Source organism: Perca fluviatilis, chromosome 3 (genome assembly GCF_010015445.1).
Source record: "Perca fluviatilis chromosome 3, GENO_Pfluv_1.0, whole genome shotgun sequence".
NCBI classification, from domain to species: domain Eukaryota; kingdom Metazoa; phylum Chordata; class Actinopteri; order Perciformes; family Percidae; genus Perca; species Perca fluviatilis.
Window position 1 is genome coordinate 40,590,654 of NC_053114.1, and position 17,879 is coordinate 40,608,532.

The window sequence follows — 17,879 nt, forward strand, 5'->3', positions numbered from 1 at the left end:
TACCCATTCTCCACTCAATCAGTATCATCGTTCACTATCCCCAGCCTATTAGCACTCCTCACCTGTTGCCTGTTTCAGCTCGTTAACCCAGCTACAAAAAAATCAGTGCTATCGTTATTCTGTATATTGTACGAGATTAATATATTAATAATTCATATTTAATGATAAATAGTTTATGTTTACAGTGTCGGTTACATATTTTTCTCCGTGAGCAGAGTCAGAGATCAGTTGATGCAACGGAGGCGCGAGGAAAGCTAAAGGAAGAGGGAAAGGTAAAGAAAAACCAAAAGACAGAGCCGGTGGCAGTGGATCGGTGAGGCAAATAAAAACTAAGGAGACACTCTCCAAAGACGACGAGGAGAGAGTTGAAGCCCTTCAAAGACAAAGGAGAGAAGCAACAGAGGTTTGTTTTTAATATATTTCTCTGAGCAGTATGAACAATGTCAATGAAACCAAAATTAGCTCCTAGTATCTCCATTGTTTACACGCAGCTGTTCTAGCTGTAGCCTAGTATGTGTTATAACTGCATGACATGCGTTGTCTACTAGGGAAATCACGACACATATGAGCAGGGCCGGTTCTAGCCCTTTGGTTGCCCCCCCCCCCCCAGTCTCGCATTGCCAGATCTCCACAGCACTGTGTCAGCGATAGAGTAGCAATGTATGTGGGGCTGGGGGTCCATCCCCTGAACATTTTGAGCATTTAATACTTCATTTCCTGCATTCTAGTGAATTTTTATGCACTTTTTTTTTTTTTTTTTACTTTTTTCTGAATAAATTATGCTGGAAATATCTTTATCTAAAGGGAAACATAGATTACAATCCAAATATAAAAACATAATGGAATATTTTGCAGTAAGGCATTCTGTATTGCTTTCATCTATTTATTCTCCTTTGGATCGATGTTTCTAATTATATCTGAGTCAGCACACATGTACCCTAGGCATCATTTACTCTTCCCACTTTTGCTTCTTTTGTTGAGGAAGTAACCACCTTAAATGTGCATATTAAAATTATTCACCTAAATGATACATGAATTCATTTTAATGAATTAATAAACCCCTGGACTGTAATATTTCAGATGTGTTTGAGCAAGATTTCTGCTCATGTTCAAAACTTTGTGCACATTCTAAATCTCATCTGTGTTCTCTGAGGTTTGGAGGAGTTGTGATATTGTGAGAAAAATAAAGTGATAATACAATAGGCTATTACAAGAATAAAGTCACTATATTTCAGAAAATAATCCACCTGCACCATAGTCTGCTGTGCATTACGTGATTGCTCTGCTGATACGGTAGATCTCAGACCTTCTGACAGACACAGAGCCCCGTTTGGGTGTCTGGTCTCTGAATGAGACAGTTTAGGGAAGTGGCTGTAGGCTACGCTGCTCTACATCGGGGGTGGAAACACAAAACTACGCAGAAATAGGGACACATCTGCCGCAGCATGCCAACAGCAGAGCGCGTCCATTATAAACCTGAAGCTGCACAGACCAGGGAAGGCACGCTGCAGCAGCTCTGTGGTCTGTGCCGCTGCTCGTCTCTATTTCTCCAGAGAGAGTGGACACTAAGCGACGCACAGGTCTGCTTCAGAGCTCCGTGTGTTTGAGTCTGACCCATAGACTGGAAACGTCGCGTAATGAAAGGTTGACAAGTAAACGTGTGGCTGAGGGGGTGCCCTAGGATGATCATGTTTAATAAAAATGTTTTATTTCGCTTTTCGTTCTAATTCTATTATTAATGGGAAGTAGACCTAAGGGCGACACGGCGCCCCCAACACTTTTGACGCCCGAGGCAATCGCCTAGGTCGCCTATAGCAATTGCCGGCCCTGCATATGATTACGTTTACGTTACAATGACGTTCTGAATTACCTGTCGAGATGAAAGCAGGCAACTTTGGTGTCCCTTTTAAAATCCTTGCTCCTCTTTCCATCTTGGAAAAGCCACTCCAATATTAACTTTGGTCTTGTTGCTTTGCCTGTCTCTTTGTCATTTTAATTCTCTTTTTAACTTCCTTGGCGACTCCGTTACATGTCCTCGAGAATAGGCACGATCCTCCATCTTCAACAGGCTTTCAAATCTGCCGGCAGTCGCTAGTAAACTCCCCCTTGCATTCGTCACGGTGCCACTGTGAGTGTAGAAGCGCGAAAGGTGGAGATATGTCCCTCTTTGGCTAATGTATTTTAAAGATGGAGGCGCAACATGGCTGCCGCCATTCGAGCGACTCGCTCCTATGTATTCTGAATGATTCTGAATGGCAGATTCTACGCTTACGAGAATACTTTGATTAGTTGGTGGAAGTCATTACACATGAATGAGCACATATTTGTGAAAGAACAAAGTTTTTTTTCCTAAGAATCAACTCAAAACATTACACAATGGAGCTTAAAAACATGATTTATAAAAATCATGCCAACTATTATTTAATAGTTTAGTATTCGATGCACTAAAAAGGTATGTATAAAGGCTTTAGGCCGGCCACATGTTATTGTAGGCCCAGTTTAATATGCAACTTAATTTCATACAATATGTAGTAGGGGGTCCCTGCTTCGTTTCTCTTTCAGTTAATGGGTCTTTGGCCTAAAACACATTGAAGACCCCTGCTTTAAACAGTTACATCTGGCAGAACAGGTTTCTGCTCCTTGAGGGAGCTTTTGATGAATCTGAGCAGCCATGAGGACAAGAGAGTTAACGCTAATCCTCATTAACAGGCATAAACATCTACATTGGGCAGAGGAAGGTGCGTTGACATGAGGATATCAACAGACTAATAGTGAAATGTGTCAGGTTATAATGGCCCAGCTGTATACTTAAAATGAATAGGATGAGTTGTCAGTAGTGAGTTGGTAGCCAAGTTATAGTTGTAGCCATGAATGAGCCACAGATGGTGAGGCATAAATGGAGCGGCTGATGATTAAATGCAACCAGACTTCAATGCTCTGCCTGAGCTAACGCTATGCTCTATCACATTACTGCACACAAGTGAAATTCTATATTATATTATATTATAATACTATTAGCTATTCTTAGACATCCCTGATAATGTACAGTCATACTGAGACCAAACCAGAGCTAAATGGAGAGTGAATATTGCAACTAAATTCATCAGGTGGCCAGAAAGATGACCCCTAATGAATGCTAATGTTGCTAAGTGTTTGATAACTAGCTACGTACTGTAACAACTTTGTAAGCTGGTGGCAGGGTGGTGGTTGTTTCTCTGTCAGCTTGTTTTAGCTATGGTGGCCAAAACTGATTAATACAGCTTTAAAGATAGTGTACAGTCAAAATCAATTTAACTGTTAACTTGGCAGAAAGGAGCATAAAGGTGCCCTGCCATACAAAACCGTTTTTACTTGCATTTTTTGAAATATGTTAAGTCCATATGCGTTTGTGTTATGTTGTGAATGTGAAAATGAACTGCTACCTCCTTTGTCAGCTCTAGCCAATGAAAAGAAATAAGAGGAGAAATCAGGCCAATTACGACAGCTGGTCAGTCTGACATCATGTTGCCTGAGCTCATTACTATTCATTAGCTTGCCCAGTTGGGCTGGGTAAAGGATTCTGACAGCCAGGCTCTCATTGGCTAGCTGTTAGCCAATCAGATTCAAACAGCTGAGCTTGTTGAATATTAATTTAAATTAAATTAATAGAGAACAGGCAAAAATCGAGCTGAGTCCTCCTGTAGGCTTTCTATACCACGCTAGAATGGCTTGAAACAAGGTAACCAAGGCATTTTGTCCACAAAAAATGTTACAGAGTCCATGGTAGAACTTCAGACATTACCACAAAGTAATGAAATATGTTTGGCAGGGCACCTTTAAGGTTTATTAGGCAGCAACTGAACTTGTAGGGGTGCTCTCGAATTTGTTGCTGGTGTTACCAAAGATCCTTTGTACTAAAGATAGCGCATTTCAAGCATCGCCAATGGGGCGAAAGAATCGCTCATAATCTGTGTTCACGTTCACTTCTCCCATTGGAATCAATACACTTGGACCTGCCGCTAGTCTACTAAAGAGGCGTGGACGTGGCGGAGCCCACATAACACAGATACAGGAAACTAGCTCAAGTTGGGGTGTCTCGGTTCTAAACCGTCTCTGGTGTTACTTTGTTATCTGAGATATTAGCTGGTCCACCTACAGCTAGCTAACATATCAACAGTTTAGTGGAGTGGTCACTGACTGGATTGCTGCTGCTCAATGCTGCACAACACTGCCATTGGTGGTTGGAGGCTTTAGTGCAACCAGAGATGGTATAGAACCGAAACGCCCCAACTCAGAGTAGTTTCCTGTATCTGTGTCACGTGGGCTCCGCCACGGCCATGCCTCTTTAGGAGACTAGCGGCAGGTCTGTGTGTCTTGATTCCAATAGGAGAAGTGAACGTGAACACAGACTATGAGCGATTCTTTCGCCCCATAGTCACCAAAGTATATATTGTACCCATTTTTCACAAACCACATATCTCCAGAACATTCTGACACTAAAATGGCATTTTTCAGACGGACACATCAAGAGAAAGTTAACATTGTTTGAGACCTGTTTCTGTCTCAGGACCAAACTCAAACAAAGTCTTTATGTTTCTTCTTCGCAGAGCTACGCTCTGCAATTCCCTGCTATGCCCGGCCGCGTCCTGCTGCTTCCTGCTGCATCCTGCTGCGTCCGCCGCATCCACCCATCCTCTGCAGTGCCACGTTACATCCCGCAACGCCCTGCTGTGATGTTCATATGCCTGAGTAGTCAGGATCCGGTATTGGAGACTGCACTACTCAGTATGACATGATGTGCCCTGCTATGACATGAACTACAACGACTACCTTTGAAGTCACTGTTCCATTATCTTTATTATGACTATTATTTGCCACTGTTCATCACACCCCCAACTGGCCCCGTCAGACACCGCCTACCAAGAGTCTGGGTCTGTCCGAGGTCTCTTGCTAAAAGGGAGTTTTTCCTCGCCACTGTCGCAATAGCCACTGCTAATGCTTGCTCTTGAGGGAATTACTGTAATTGTTGGGGCTTTGGAAATTATAGAGTGTGGCCTAGACCTACTCTATCTGTAAAGTGTCTCGAGATAACTCTTGTTATGATTTGATACTATAAATAAAATTGAATTGAATTGAACTCTCACGAGATCTGGCAACACAGAGAAGCTAACGTCGGCTAACGTTCGTGAACGCCCTTACAAAACTAATTTCCGTGATGCTAAGTATGTATTTTAGTTGTGTAAATATCTAATGTTAGCAAAAGAACATATTAATAAATTATCTAAATATAACTTTTCATCCATCCACACGATGTTCACTACACGTTCAAAGGAGGCCACGCCCCTTTAGGAGACAGGAAGTGTGTACCGTTTCATACCATTGGTGCTGCTTGAAATGCGCTATCTTTAGTATAGAGGATCTTTGGTGCAACAACGCTGAGTTTCCGCTTCTTCTTCGTCTTCGTTTTATGGCAGTTGGCAAACAACTTAAGCGTGCATTACCGCCACCTTCTGAAATAGTGTGTGGATCAGAACTACTAGTACAAAAAAACCTCTATATTCTTCTGAACGTTTTAACTCACAGGGATTTCTCTAGAATACGTTTACCTCATTATTTGAAGTTTTGGACACGTTTAACATGAAAATTCAACATATAACATTGTAGATATGACAGAAAATACGGAAAAGCATAATATGTCCACTTTAAAATAACCTTAAATGGAGCTTTATTACGGTTTTTGAAGGCCTGAAAAAGCTGCATAAAAGTGGTTATTTCCCCCACACTAAAGGTGTGATTTAGCTTTAAACAACACTATACTTTAACTTACTACTACATTACTTTACTTTATACACTACATACTTTACTTTAAGGGTGAGCACCCTTGTTGATCTCAGGTAAAGCATTCATGTTCTGATTAGATACTGGATCTCTCCCTGCTGTTCTGTTGACAAAAAAACGACCACCTTCCCTCAGGTGGAGGTGTCTGCCGACCGCCTGTAGGGGCTGCACCTCAGCCATGTCAGGTGGCCTGGAAACCCCCATCTGCCCCTGCAACACACACTGAAGGAAACAGTTTTATTTTTGGAGTGGCCGCGGGCACGGTGGCTCGCTCCCTAAGGCTTCAGTTCACTTCAGGATGAGTGGCCCTGTGGCACTCTGAGCCGGGATTAACAAGCAGAGAGCAGTTTGTCCCGACAGCCGCTCGCCAAAGGTAAACCAGTCAAACTCAGTGTCTGCTTGATTGACAAGCTGGTGGTACTGCAGAGTGCTCCTGACCCGTCAGCTGGGTGCTAACCTGCAAACGGTGCATAGGATTTGATAGAAGCACGTGCACGATCTGAAATCTTAAATGCATGATGCATATCAGACATTATTATCTATGAGAGGAAGGGCTTGCAAAGCAGTGTTTACCGTGCTGTATGTTTCTGCCCAATTTTGTGTCATGATAGATAAAAGTAAGCATGAGTCAGCGATTAAACCCTGCACACCAGCATATTTAATGATTATAATTATACTATTGTTTTTTTTTTTAAGTGCTTTTAGTTGTAAAAAAATTAATTGTCTCTGAAGCTCTATTCTTACACAAAACTTTCCAGCAAAATACGAGCAACACCTATTTCCATTTCAGGAAAGTGTTGATATCCCAACCTTATTATTAATAAAGAGCTCATCCTCCATTTTGTTTAACTGAGTTCTTTACAGCTAGATAGATTGAGGTCATGGTACAGTTTTATCACAAAGCTAATCTTATACTTTCCTCTTTTGAGCTGCACCAGTCGAACCCAGATATCCAACCCCAGAGCCTTAAAAGGGGGACCGCTCATGTGTCAGCTGGCCCTCTTGTCACTGTGACTGCAGGAGGCACTTTGACAACAGTGATTCATGTTAAACATTTGCTCAAAACCAGCCAACCATATCAGAGTGTTTAAATTTCAAGACAGGGACAACATCTCACGGGAGCTATTCCTATGCTGCAGCTTCTATACTTACTATTCAAAACAGAGATTGTCAAACTTGCAGAAAATATCACATTGGGTATTTTTCTTCTCCTGCTTCTCTTAGACCAAACTGGTGCTAACATGACATATACATATGTACGTATGAAAATTTAAGATAACCATTGCTCTGAAACACGAGGCTAAGCTCACAGTCGGTGTAGCTCTGAGAGGATTTGGGCCTCAGATTGATATCCAGCAGACTGAGGCTGTTTGTGTGAGTGCAGGACATGCAGGCAGCAGGTGCTTGGTGTCAGGATGTTTGCTCTTATTTTTCCTCAGTCTAAAATTAGGCTGTGGACGTTTTCTAGTGTCACTCCAAAGATCCACTCCAATATTCAGACAGAGAGGGAACAATTCTGCTCGAGACGACCTAGTGGAAGTATGTTACTCAGTGAACAAAACCAACTACTGTAAAATGTCAATTACATTTGAATATTAATTCTCTTTTGTATAAGCTTTCATACATTATGTGGATCAAAATTCTGATCCAGTTCAAACTGGAAAACTAAACACACCTTTGTCTAATATAATCCTGGGTGCAGAGGAATGTATGTTACATTTATTGACAGTGAATTATGCTCAGGACCTTTGGGTATCTTCTAATTATTTGCTTGTAATGCTAATGACCCAATTTACTGCTGCTCACGTTTTGAGTTTCTTTGCTTATGAACAGTAGCTAAATACTGCCCCCCCTCCTTCCTGCAGGAACCTGGTCACCCTCCTGTATGTGTCAATCATCCTCCTTTGGGATTACTTTTATTTCCCGCATAGGTCATTTTTATATCCGATAGTCTCCTTGAGAGACTATTTTCACAAGTAGTTTGTCATCATTTCAAAGCAGACTTGCCATAAGCAACAGCTTTACATGCCTTTCTATTTCCAATAGTGACGCTTGCTGTAGCCATGCAGCATCTTCAGGACCCAATTAAGAGTTTTGAAACCTGCTAATGAGCCCGTTGTCATGATAGCTCATAGTTTTCTAAAGCCAGCTGCAGACTTGTCTCGGAGCCATTAGCAGGGGTTAAATCAGTACAGTTTGGAAACAGCTGAGTAAACTATACTGGGAAGTAGAAGAAGAGCTCATCTACAGTGCACAGTAAATGACAAAGGAAGCAAACACAGAAACTCTCTAACAGTATTAAAGAATCAAACATCAGGAATGTGTTTAATTGAAGTTAATTCATCATATTAAAAGATGTACTACGGCAGAGATTATTATTCACAGGATAAAATGAATAACTGCGAAGTATAAACAAAAATAAAGACTCACAATTTGCTTCACTACCTTTTTGTAAAATGATAAGCGGCACAATAAATGTGTCATTACAACAGGATTTAAGTACATTTCCAACCTTAAGCTTGAAATACAGAGAATGGTGAAGTGATAAAAAATATTTTTTTCATAATCCAGAATTCTTCAAAGTCCAGCATGTGTTTCACAAATCGTCATAGAACTGTCCAGCTGAAAAGGAAGAAAAACAACTTATTGTATACTTGTCACACAAACATAATTAATGACCTAAATCAAATATCTATTATGTCCATAATTAATCAAAAACAAACTCCGTAATTATTTGGCGAGCTGCTGAGATATCTGGCATCAAACAAGTACTTTCTGGCCCGACTCTGTATTGGAACAAAACTCCTCAACATTTCTAACTGCTTAGTGAATGAGAACATCACACCATGCAACCGGCATCTCATCAAATTCCTGCTCTGACGTCTTAATAATCTATTTCCTAAGCCATAAAAAACAATGCCAAAACAGCAAGGTGATTTGTAAGCTCCTCATGAAAGATTTTATTGGATCTTGGCTCTAATTTAGTCCTTTTTTTGGGAAACTGACTCATTATTCATATTGACTACAAAGGATGTTTAAAACTTTTATTTTGTTATCAAGCAAATATGACAAAAATCACATTTACATGCCTCTTTTGATGAATAATTTGACTGTTTTGTGTCTGCTTTGTTGTTATATATAAGTAGATTTGTGGCTGAAGACAAATAGACTGGTGTGTCTCATCTGTCTTGCAGGAGTCTAAAAATGTTAATGGAAGTCGGCTACAGTAACGGGCTGGACCCTGACCTTTCCCAGCAGTATCCTCCGCCCTTACTTCCAAAACCAGGCAAGGACAACGCAAGGCTTCAGAAACTCAAGAAGAAGAGAGCCAAGAAAAAAGGCAGCCTTTCTCAGACGCCAATCCCCTTTCGCTCCTGTTTGTCGCCTGTCAACGAAGCGAGCACAGACCTCGAGCACAGTGACCAGTCCAGCCCACCAAGGACACCGGATTCAGTCTACACTGCAGATCCTTCAGTATCCAGTTTCCCCTTTGACTCCTTCTACGATCACTCTGCATCTGCATTTCCTTATCCTCGGAGCAGCCCCTACGGCCAAACTGGCAGTTTCCCCCCTCAGTCCTACATAGCTCAGATCAGGACTTCTGAAGAGCAGGTGGCTCCGCTGTATGAGTGCTCAACTTTCTTATTCGATGACATGACTCCTTTCGTGATGCCACCTTCAGCTTCAACACCCCCATCACCACCTGAGCAGGTTTCAGCACCACCTCCTCCCTGTGCTTTAAATTTAAACATGACACCAAACTCCCATGGGTCAGTCACAACAGTCCCTCCAGTCACTGTGTCGCAATCCAGCACTAAAATATCAACTCACAGCCTGACCCTATCCCCAGCCGCCCCCAATTGTGGCCCAGGTCCGGCACCTTCTCAGGTTGCAGATCTACCTCCTCTTCCAGCGTTGCTATCCGTTTCAAACACTCAGACACAATGTTTTATTGCCAACCAGAGGGAGACAAATGCCAGTTCAAAGGACAACCCTCAGAGCCAGATGTCGTCTTGGACTGCCAGACCTACCAGTAATGGCAACTTTTTTCCAAGCCAGATGTCGCCTGAGATAACTGCCTCAAAAATATCACTTGTTGAAGCAGTTAAAGAGACAACGCCTGACACCCAACAAAGCAGGATTTATACATCAAAGGCAACATTTTATGAGATTTCTAAACCTCCCTCCATCCAAGACCTCACAGCAATAAACCCAACCTACCAGGGAGCATCATTATCTGACGTATACAGAAAGAAAACGCCTGTGTCAGTGGTGAAAACTGATCAGAAACTGAATGTGTCCACGACCCAATGTGGAAGACCTAAGACTCCCTCTTCTACACCAGCTCGAGTATCAACACCCTTTATTGAAATATCCAAACCTAACCCACTTTTATTTGCTGCTTTCAACTCCTCCAAAGATCTAGAAGCTCCTGCAATTCCCAACGAGGCTCCAAGACAAAAACCAACGATTCAAACCAGTGGTTTAAGTAAGCCTCCAGCTTCCACAGAAGAACTGAAGCAGACTGATGTTAATCACATTACTCCTATCAAACAAGCCAGCAATTACGAAGAGATAGAGATTCAAAAAACACAAAGGAGTACAATAAATCCAAGCTTTGCTAATACTGAGCTGTACCCCAGAGAGAATTTAGCATCAAGTATGACTGCACCTGACTCTGCTGTGGTCAAACCAACACTAATAGAACCAGTCATCCCAAAACTACAAAGAAACCAAGTCTCTGAAAGTAAAGCTTCATCTTTGCCAAAGGTCCCATCATTTTTATCCACTGTACCAACGACTTCAAATCTCAACCCTGTACAAGTGATTTCAATGCAAGCACCACCAAGTCCAAGCCCCCTGTCGACCCCTTATCGTCCTCCAGTGGTTGATGCACGCAAGTCTTTGTCGTCGCTATTGGAGAGCCAAATGTCATTAGCGACCTCAAAGCCCAAATCACGATCAACATATTATGGCCTTACTCCATCTGAGTATGCTGCCTACGGTGGGATTAGGACTATTTCATCACATCACAGCCCTGTACCCACCAGGGTTAGAGAAACCTCTTCAAATAAAATACAGTCAGATGTAGCTGTAGATGGATCACACGTCTCAACATCTAATGCAACAAAACTACTCAATGGACATCAGGATCTTCCATCTTCGATGGAGGCTCCTGCTGCTAACATTTTACAACCTCCAAGGGATTCTGAGCTTCCAGCTGAACGGATCGTCACACGTAGCAAAGATGAGTTTGGGGAGGATGTGTCTGAAGCTCAAAGTATTGGAATGCAATCACTTAAAACATCAAAAGTGGACACCATAAAATCTGACCTTCCTCTTGACTTGGCACAGAAAACAATGCAACAATCCACAAGTGACGTATCCACACCAAAAAGCTCTTTCTCTGAGGCTTCAATACCAATGTCTAAAGCAGGTGAGGTACACACACAAAGTGCGGCACTATTTACTATAGAGACAGCGCTAAATACAACCCCATGCCTAACTGATAGCAATGGTGCGTTGAGTTCTTTCTCACCCTTAGTGAAAGTAGATTCAAATGAAGAAACCCAGCAGAGTGCAAAATGGATAGATGCCATAGACAAAGGTGACAATCTTGAGAAAACATCTACAAAAGGAGAATCCAGGATCACAAATGCAAAACAACAGTCAGGAAAAATAGAGATAGCTCCATTCCAGTCTTACCAAACTGCTGGTGGAGTCAGTCCATCAACAGCCAATGGTCCAAATGTCCAACTCACTGTCACACCTGCTAAATACCTAGCTGAGCGTAAAGGCCTGGTTGTTCAATCTCCTGCCACAGAGTTAGAGCCCAAATTCTCAGGGAGTGCCATCATAAATGGTGCGTTCGTTTTAGGAATACCACCAGCCACCAGATTGGTTTCAGATAGACCACTGCCCAGTGAAGTGGCTACTATAGCTGTTTTACACAAACAAAGGGAGGAGGTTAACCAGCAAATGAAAGCGAGCAGAGGGGTTACTCTACCCAATAAAACAAAGATGCCGAACATTTTGCCTTCTGTGGCTGCTAACACAGAACGTAAACTTAACAAAACAAACACTGAGCCCCAATTCTCAAATGTATTCTCTAAAGAATCAATTATCGCTACCACAGGATCCATTTTGCAACATGAGCCTGTCACAGCATCTGTATGTTCTGCACAGTACAGTATCTGCACAGTGTCTGCAGCCCTCCAAAGCACAAAAATCACACAACAGCTCAGCGCAGACACTAAAATTCACAGAAATAGTCAAACAGTAGGAAACAACATCCATTTTCCTGCAGATAGTCTCTCTTTGAAATCTTCTCAATTTCCAAGTGTACCAAATTCCCTTGCTGTTAATAATAATGTAATGGGCAAACCTACTACAGAAACAAAACAACTTGACCTCTCGGTCACTGCGACCAAATCCCCAAACATTTCAGGCATTAAATACCCTTCAGATATGACCTTCAATTTGCCAACAAAAGAGCCCTTAAAGTTAGCCAAAACTAGTGAGAATGTATTTCTAAACACACAAAGTAGTATATTTTCCAGTGGCCAAGATAAACTTGTTCAAGCAGCAAGTTTTTACTCAAACTCAAGCACAGCTATAGGAGAGGCCACACAAGCAATTGAAACCCTTCTTAACATCCATGCTAAAGATGCAATACTGTCACACCAATTTAATACAGAACATAATCTCCCCACTTTTAATAACATTAACAGATTGAGCAATTCAGCAGTAGACACAGAATTGCATCCACAACCGACCAATGGAAGAATATGTTTGACTGGGAAAACACCAACAGAGAATCTTCCCAGTATACCTATAATAACAGAAAACATTCAATCAAAAGGTGTCATAGAAACGAGACCAGCTTCTAATATTTCAGAAGGAAACACAGTACTGAACATGCCTAGCAGTGAAACCAAACTGTCCGACAAACTGTCTGCAGGATTGCTTACTCGCAGCAAGTCTTCCACAGACTCGGTCTCACATGGGCAACCAGGAGGTGTTCAACACGGCGTACCAGCTGCAGAAACTGCACAGTCTAGCAAATCCAATTTGGGCAGTCATGTTCAAAGTATTCCTTCGGCTGAAAGCAAAGTCCCCAACAAGCTTCATACAGAAGTTATTTTGCCTATTATGACAGACCAAGCAGTGAGCATTAATCCATCTTTTAATACTGCACAGGTTAGTAAAACTACCGTGCCATCTAGCCCTACCATGAGGCACGTCATACCAAGAAGCCCTCAGCTGAGATTAGACAGATCTAAGAGTCGATCTGCAACAAAGCAAGCAATCGATGCAAAACCAGTTTCTGGCTCTGTTGCTCAAACAAGAATCTACACAAACTCAAAAGCAGATGATGAACTGACTGCTAACTTTCTTGCTGAGCAAAGATCATCTGAGACATCCGCACAACAAATTACAACTAAAAACACATTAAAGGAACAATTGTCTTTCAACCAGCCAGTTATAGTCAATACATATGTAGCAAGTCCCCCTCCAAGGACAAAAAAATCTATATTATCTAAGATTGAGACAGCAGCTTCCTCTTCTTCTGGTTTTACCATAGCCAACAGAGTAGAACAGCAAACCATTGCAAGTCAAATCACGTTGTCTGGAGATAATGTCCAAACCTCTGTGAATTCAGTGAGCTCTCAGACTGGAATGAATCAGTTTAAGAAATCTGTCACTGAAACAAAGAAATCGATAGAAACTAACATTCAAACTGTAAATACTCAAACTGTGCCACACACTGAATTTAAAAACCATGCTGCCACAAATCTTCACCCCCTTGCTGCAGCCACCAGAGATGCTAAAACCCCACTTATTTTAACTAGAGCAACTACACCTCGGAGCACTACAGGAGCCTCCCCTCTACCAGAGCCAAGAGTGTGTAATACACCGATTCGAACCTATACTCCAACCTTGCCCCAGTCCTCCCAAACCCCCGTCTATTTGAACCATACCACAGACACCAAACCCTCGTCTGTCATTATGAAAGACCAGACAAACCATCCCATTGCATCTCATCCAACTAATACAAATGTTCTTCCCTCTGCTAAGTCAATCACAGAGATGATTCCAAAACCAGAAATAAAACCACCCGCAACTAAGGACAATTCAGTCCTGACTAATAGTGCTGAGGTAAAAGTACAATCCCCAATGCACAAGATAAAAACCAGCCTAGCAACAAATTCTAGTAAGGAAGGAAAACTCTCCTCTGAAACTATCCATTCTTCCGATCATGTTTTAACCAGTAAACCTATGCTAAAAGCGCAACCTCCCAATAAGCAGGTAGAATCAAGACCATCCTCAGCCACTTCAGAAACGAAACCTTCAGTTGTAAAAACAGATTGCTCAAAGTCTCCCCCTGATCCGGTCCAGATTAGCTTGCACACCAGTAATGTTCAGCCTTCGACAGAGCTACCAGTAGAGAAAATTTCCCCTGCAAAGCCAGCAACAGATAAAGTCATGAAACCGTCCATAGTTAACGCCGCTGTGATTGACTCTGCCACTCCTGCCTCTCTGCCTCAGGCCTCAGTCTCAGTCAAAGCTCCATCCCAAAACAGAGGAACGTCACCGCCATCTCAGCAAAAACCTGGACTCAAAGACAAGGACGTTCTGAGGACCAAAACTACAGCTGCACCGATGGAAGCCCCGGCAGTCGAACCCTCCACGAAGTCAGCGACATCAACTGCATCTTCAATTGCTGACAAGAAGACCGTTAAAGCAGACACATCTTCTTCACCCACCGAGTCCAAAACAGCCCAGAAGCTGAAAGGCCTAAAGGGTAAGCTCAGCGGATGGACACGGCTCAAGAAACACATGGTCGTTGAGCCAGAGGAACTTACGTTTCCAGTGCCGCAGGCCAAATCTCAGGTCGACTCCAGTGGCAGCAACGAGAAAACAGATCAAGGTGGCGATGATAAGTCTTCAGCAGACAAATGTGCCAATAAGGAGGTGGTTAACAACATAGAAGGTCCCAAGGCATTTAACATGTGGGACACCCTCCTTTTTCAAATGTTCTCCACAAAAGATCGAATCATGCACCAGATCAACGCCACCAAGAAAGATTCAGAGAAGAAAAAGGAACCTAAAGACAATCCAACAGAAGTTCCTTCCTTTGTCAATCGGCTGCCGATTTTGCTGTACAGCCCCCGTTTTGATGCCAGGAAGCTTAAAGAGGCGGCAGAGAAGCCGCTCTCGAAAATATCAGCAGTGTTTGAAAAGGGGCTGATAAAACGCAAATCCCAGGAAGACGAACATAAGGACTTCAACAGGAAAGCAAGAGGATTTGGTTCGGCGAAAGCTACAGACACAGATACTTGACCTGATGCATAAGTATGTTTGGTGATGAGAAATGAAAATTGAAAGATGCAGTGATAAACATAAACATTAAACACAAAATAATTTGTGTATTTAGTCAATTTAATAATTAAGGTTAATTTTATAAATCAGGGCTGCAGTGAGGAGGTCAATTTTTCATGAGGGGAAAAAGATTAAAAGTGTCATTGATTACACACTAAAATAAATTCATCCCTATGTGAAATATACAGTATATATCAATCAGTATATATTGTTTATCAGTTGTGGTTGTTGAGGATGTATAGGTTAGTCTAAAAGTTAACTGTTACAGCTTTTTAAAGGTCAATATTAATAATAATAATTATTATTATTATTATAATACAGGAGTAATACAGGTGTGGTATCTGTGCATAAATCAAATGGGATGGATGTGACAGAAAAGAAACAATAACGTGAAGAAAGAAAGGAACATTATATACTCAGCAACTTGGTCAGTTTGTTTTTTTCATTTGATGATGGCTTAGACATAGTGTTGAAAGCATGTACTGTAGATACTTTAATAGATAAAAGATTGTTTCATTTGTCATGCTCTACCTTTTTCTATTTTTCTAAAACAAGTAAGGCTTTTAGTGTACACAGCTGGTAGGCAGTTTTTAATCTCTGTAATAAATAGGGCTTTTACATTCCTGGAACAACAGGGCAGATGGATTTTAAAAGAAGGAAAATGAAGATGGATGAAGCATGATGGTCCAGTCAGAACAGATTAAGGCTTTCTGCAAGTCAGGATGGAAATGAAGCGGCAGATGTCCGGGCTTTCGATCAGGCCAAGAAACTACAATCACACAGGCTGGTACATCTTGGGGCTGGGCAATAAGGAAAAAAACACTGTGATACCTAAAAGTTCTTCTTTTGATGCCAGTTTACATGATTGTATATTATCTGCTGAGGCTTATAATGTAGGTGCTTTGGGGATGTTTAACTTAGTTTCTAGCGGCTTTACGGATGGAAATGTCAGGTCTGTTTATGGTTGGTCCACCACTTGGGTCTTGACTGGAAAATCTCAACTATTGGATGGATTACCAATACATTTTGTACAGCCATTCATGGTCCCCAGAGGATGAATCCTATTAACTTTGGTGATCCTCTGGCTTTTCATTTAACACCATTTTAATGTGTCCATCCAATACTTTACAAACCAATACTGGTTTATGACTAAATACCTACAAAAGAAATCACATTCCCATCAGCCTCAGCTGTACTTTCTGTTCGGTGCTAATTAGCTAATGTTACCATGCTAACACACTTGACTAAGTGTTTTTTGTGTTATTTTGAGGACATACATAGCCCAATCCCATCCAAAAGTCAAATTCTTGTTTCATCATTTCACCAGTGTTGTTTGAAAACTCTCCACTTTTATCCGTTTTGATGATGTTAAAGACTCCAAGCTCCTCTGTCAGTTGAGGAAAGTATTTAAGTGAAATGCATTGTCTTCAACTTGCGTAGGCAACTCTGAAAGTTGGAGATCCAGTGTTTTCCTCCAACATCGATGATATGATAACAACATTTCCAGCCAGTGTAACAAATAAACTCAGTGATCCTGTTGGTGGATTGTAATTTCCTGCCCGTCGGAGCGTCCAGGACTTGTGAACAATGTTACTGAGTTTAGATTGTAACTAAGATGTAGAAGTGAATACCAATGAATGATAAATATGATGATGATGATCAAGAAGATAATGATGATGGTGATGCGGCCTGCTATAGGAAGACAGACTAAAGGAAGATTGAGTGACAGCTGGAGAAGACGGATGGGTGTGATGTTTCACAGCTTAGGAGGATTGTGATGCTGCTGTAGCAGATATTAGCATGCTGTTGTTGATATATTGGATTTTTAAAAATGGTTGTTTTCCCCTAGATGACCATCATGTTATGGAATTTATTTTAGGTAGGGGGGAGTTTACCCCCATAAGCAAACCACAGCCCCGTTTATAACACTGATTCTTGGACTATAACATGTTTTTGTTTACTGTGTGTTTCTCAAAAATGCATAAAGTTGAATGTGAAACTCATGTCTTGTATTTCAATTTTTTTCACAATGCTGGGGTTGGCACCTAAAATATAGCAATAGCAATTTCCAACAGAACCAGTTACTCTGTAGATTTAAAAGGTGACACATCACAGCTCACAGGTCCTTGTTAAAGCTAAAGTGCATAGTTTCTGTCGCCCCCATGATGAATTCTAAGTAATAACAACAAAACTGTCGGTGCCTAATATACTCAACTTGTCTTTACATGAATACTATTATATTTCATGCCAATTTTTGCAGATAAAAGTTAGAACGAGTTGCAGAACTTAAGAACAACACAGTCTGTAAAGATGAGCCACATTATTAATTAAATTATTTAAGATTAATATCTAACTAACTAATTTACCGTAAATAGATTGGATAATCATAAAATAAATGCCTAAAGGAGGGTATTTGAAAGTAATTTTACGTAATTTTTGTGTTTTACATCCGGGAAATCTGTACTTTAACAGGGAGTTCTTGTGGATGGATTGGATAATCTTGTGAATTTACCAAAGAAAAACCGTATGAAAACAGTTTTCATTTAAATTATGTCATTTTAAGGTATTTCTGCAATATTTCTTAGTTTTGATAAAGATTTATACATTTGTTTAACATTCTAGAAATGTTTTATAACAACAATTTGTTTTAATTCTACAATATTTAGACTGTAAAAATA

The 17,879-nt window shown here is 41.1% G+C and overlaps 2 protein-coding genes across 4 annotated transcripts in view; one reads left to right on the top strand and one right to left on the bottom strand.

The window, feature by feature from the left end:
* Positions 1-5,990: 5,990 nt before the first annotated feature.
* On the top strand, positions 5,991-17,195 carry LOC120556375 (mucin-17-like). 3 transcript variants are annotated; one of them, XM_039795931.1, is made up of 3 exons: positions 5,991-6,190; positions 9,012-15,174; positions 15,837-17,195. In XM_039795931.1, the coding sequence occupies exon 2, from the start codon at positions 9,022-9,024 to the stop codon at positions 15,160-15,162; it is 6,141 nt and encodes a 2,046-aa protein (XP_039651865.1). In that variant the 5' UTR covers positions 5,991-6,190; positions 9,012-9,021; the 3' UTR covers positions 15,163-15,174; positions 15,837-17,195. The 3 variants fall into 3 exon arrangements, with proteins under 3 accessions (XP_039651865.1, XP_039651866.1, XP_039651864.1); XM_039795932.1 differs by lacking the exon at positions 15,837-17,195 and having other exon boundaries at positions 9,012-11,254; positions 14,368-14,653; XM_039795930.1 differs by having other exon boundaries at positions 9,012-17,195.
* The window catches only part of LOC120556376 (non-muscle caldesmon-like), a 32,357-nt gene continuing 22,593 nt past the window's right edge, over positions 8,116-17,879 (bottom strand). Inside the window, exon 15 of the mRNA XM_039795933.1 lies at positions 8,116-8,439. Within this exon, the coding sequence (XP_039651867.1) occupies positions 8,414-8,439 (26 nt within the window). The 3' untranslated portion in view covers positions 8,116-8,413. The remainder of the gene's footprint in view (positions 8,440-17,879) is intronic.

What these genes read in the sequence shown, in the direction of transcription:
- LOC120556375 (XM_039795930.1), top strand. Translation starts at nt 9,022, where the DNA reads ATGTTAATGGAAGTCGGCTACAGTAACGGGCTGGACCCTGACCTTTCC.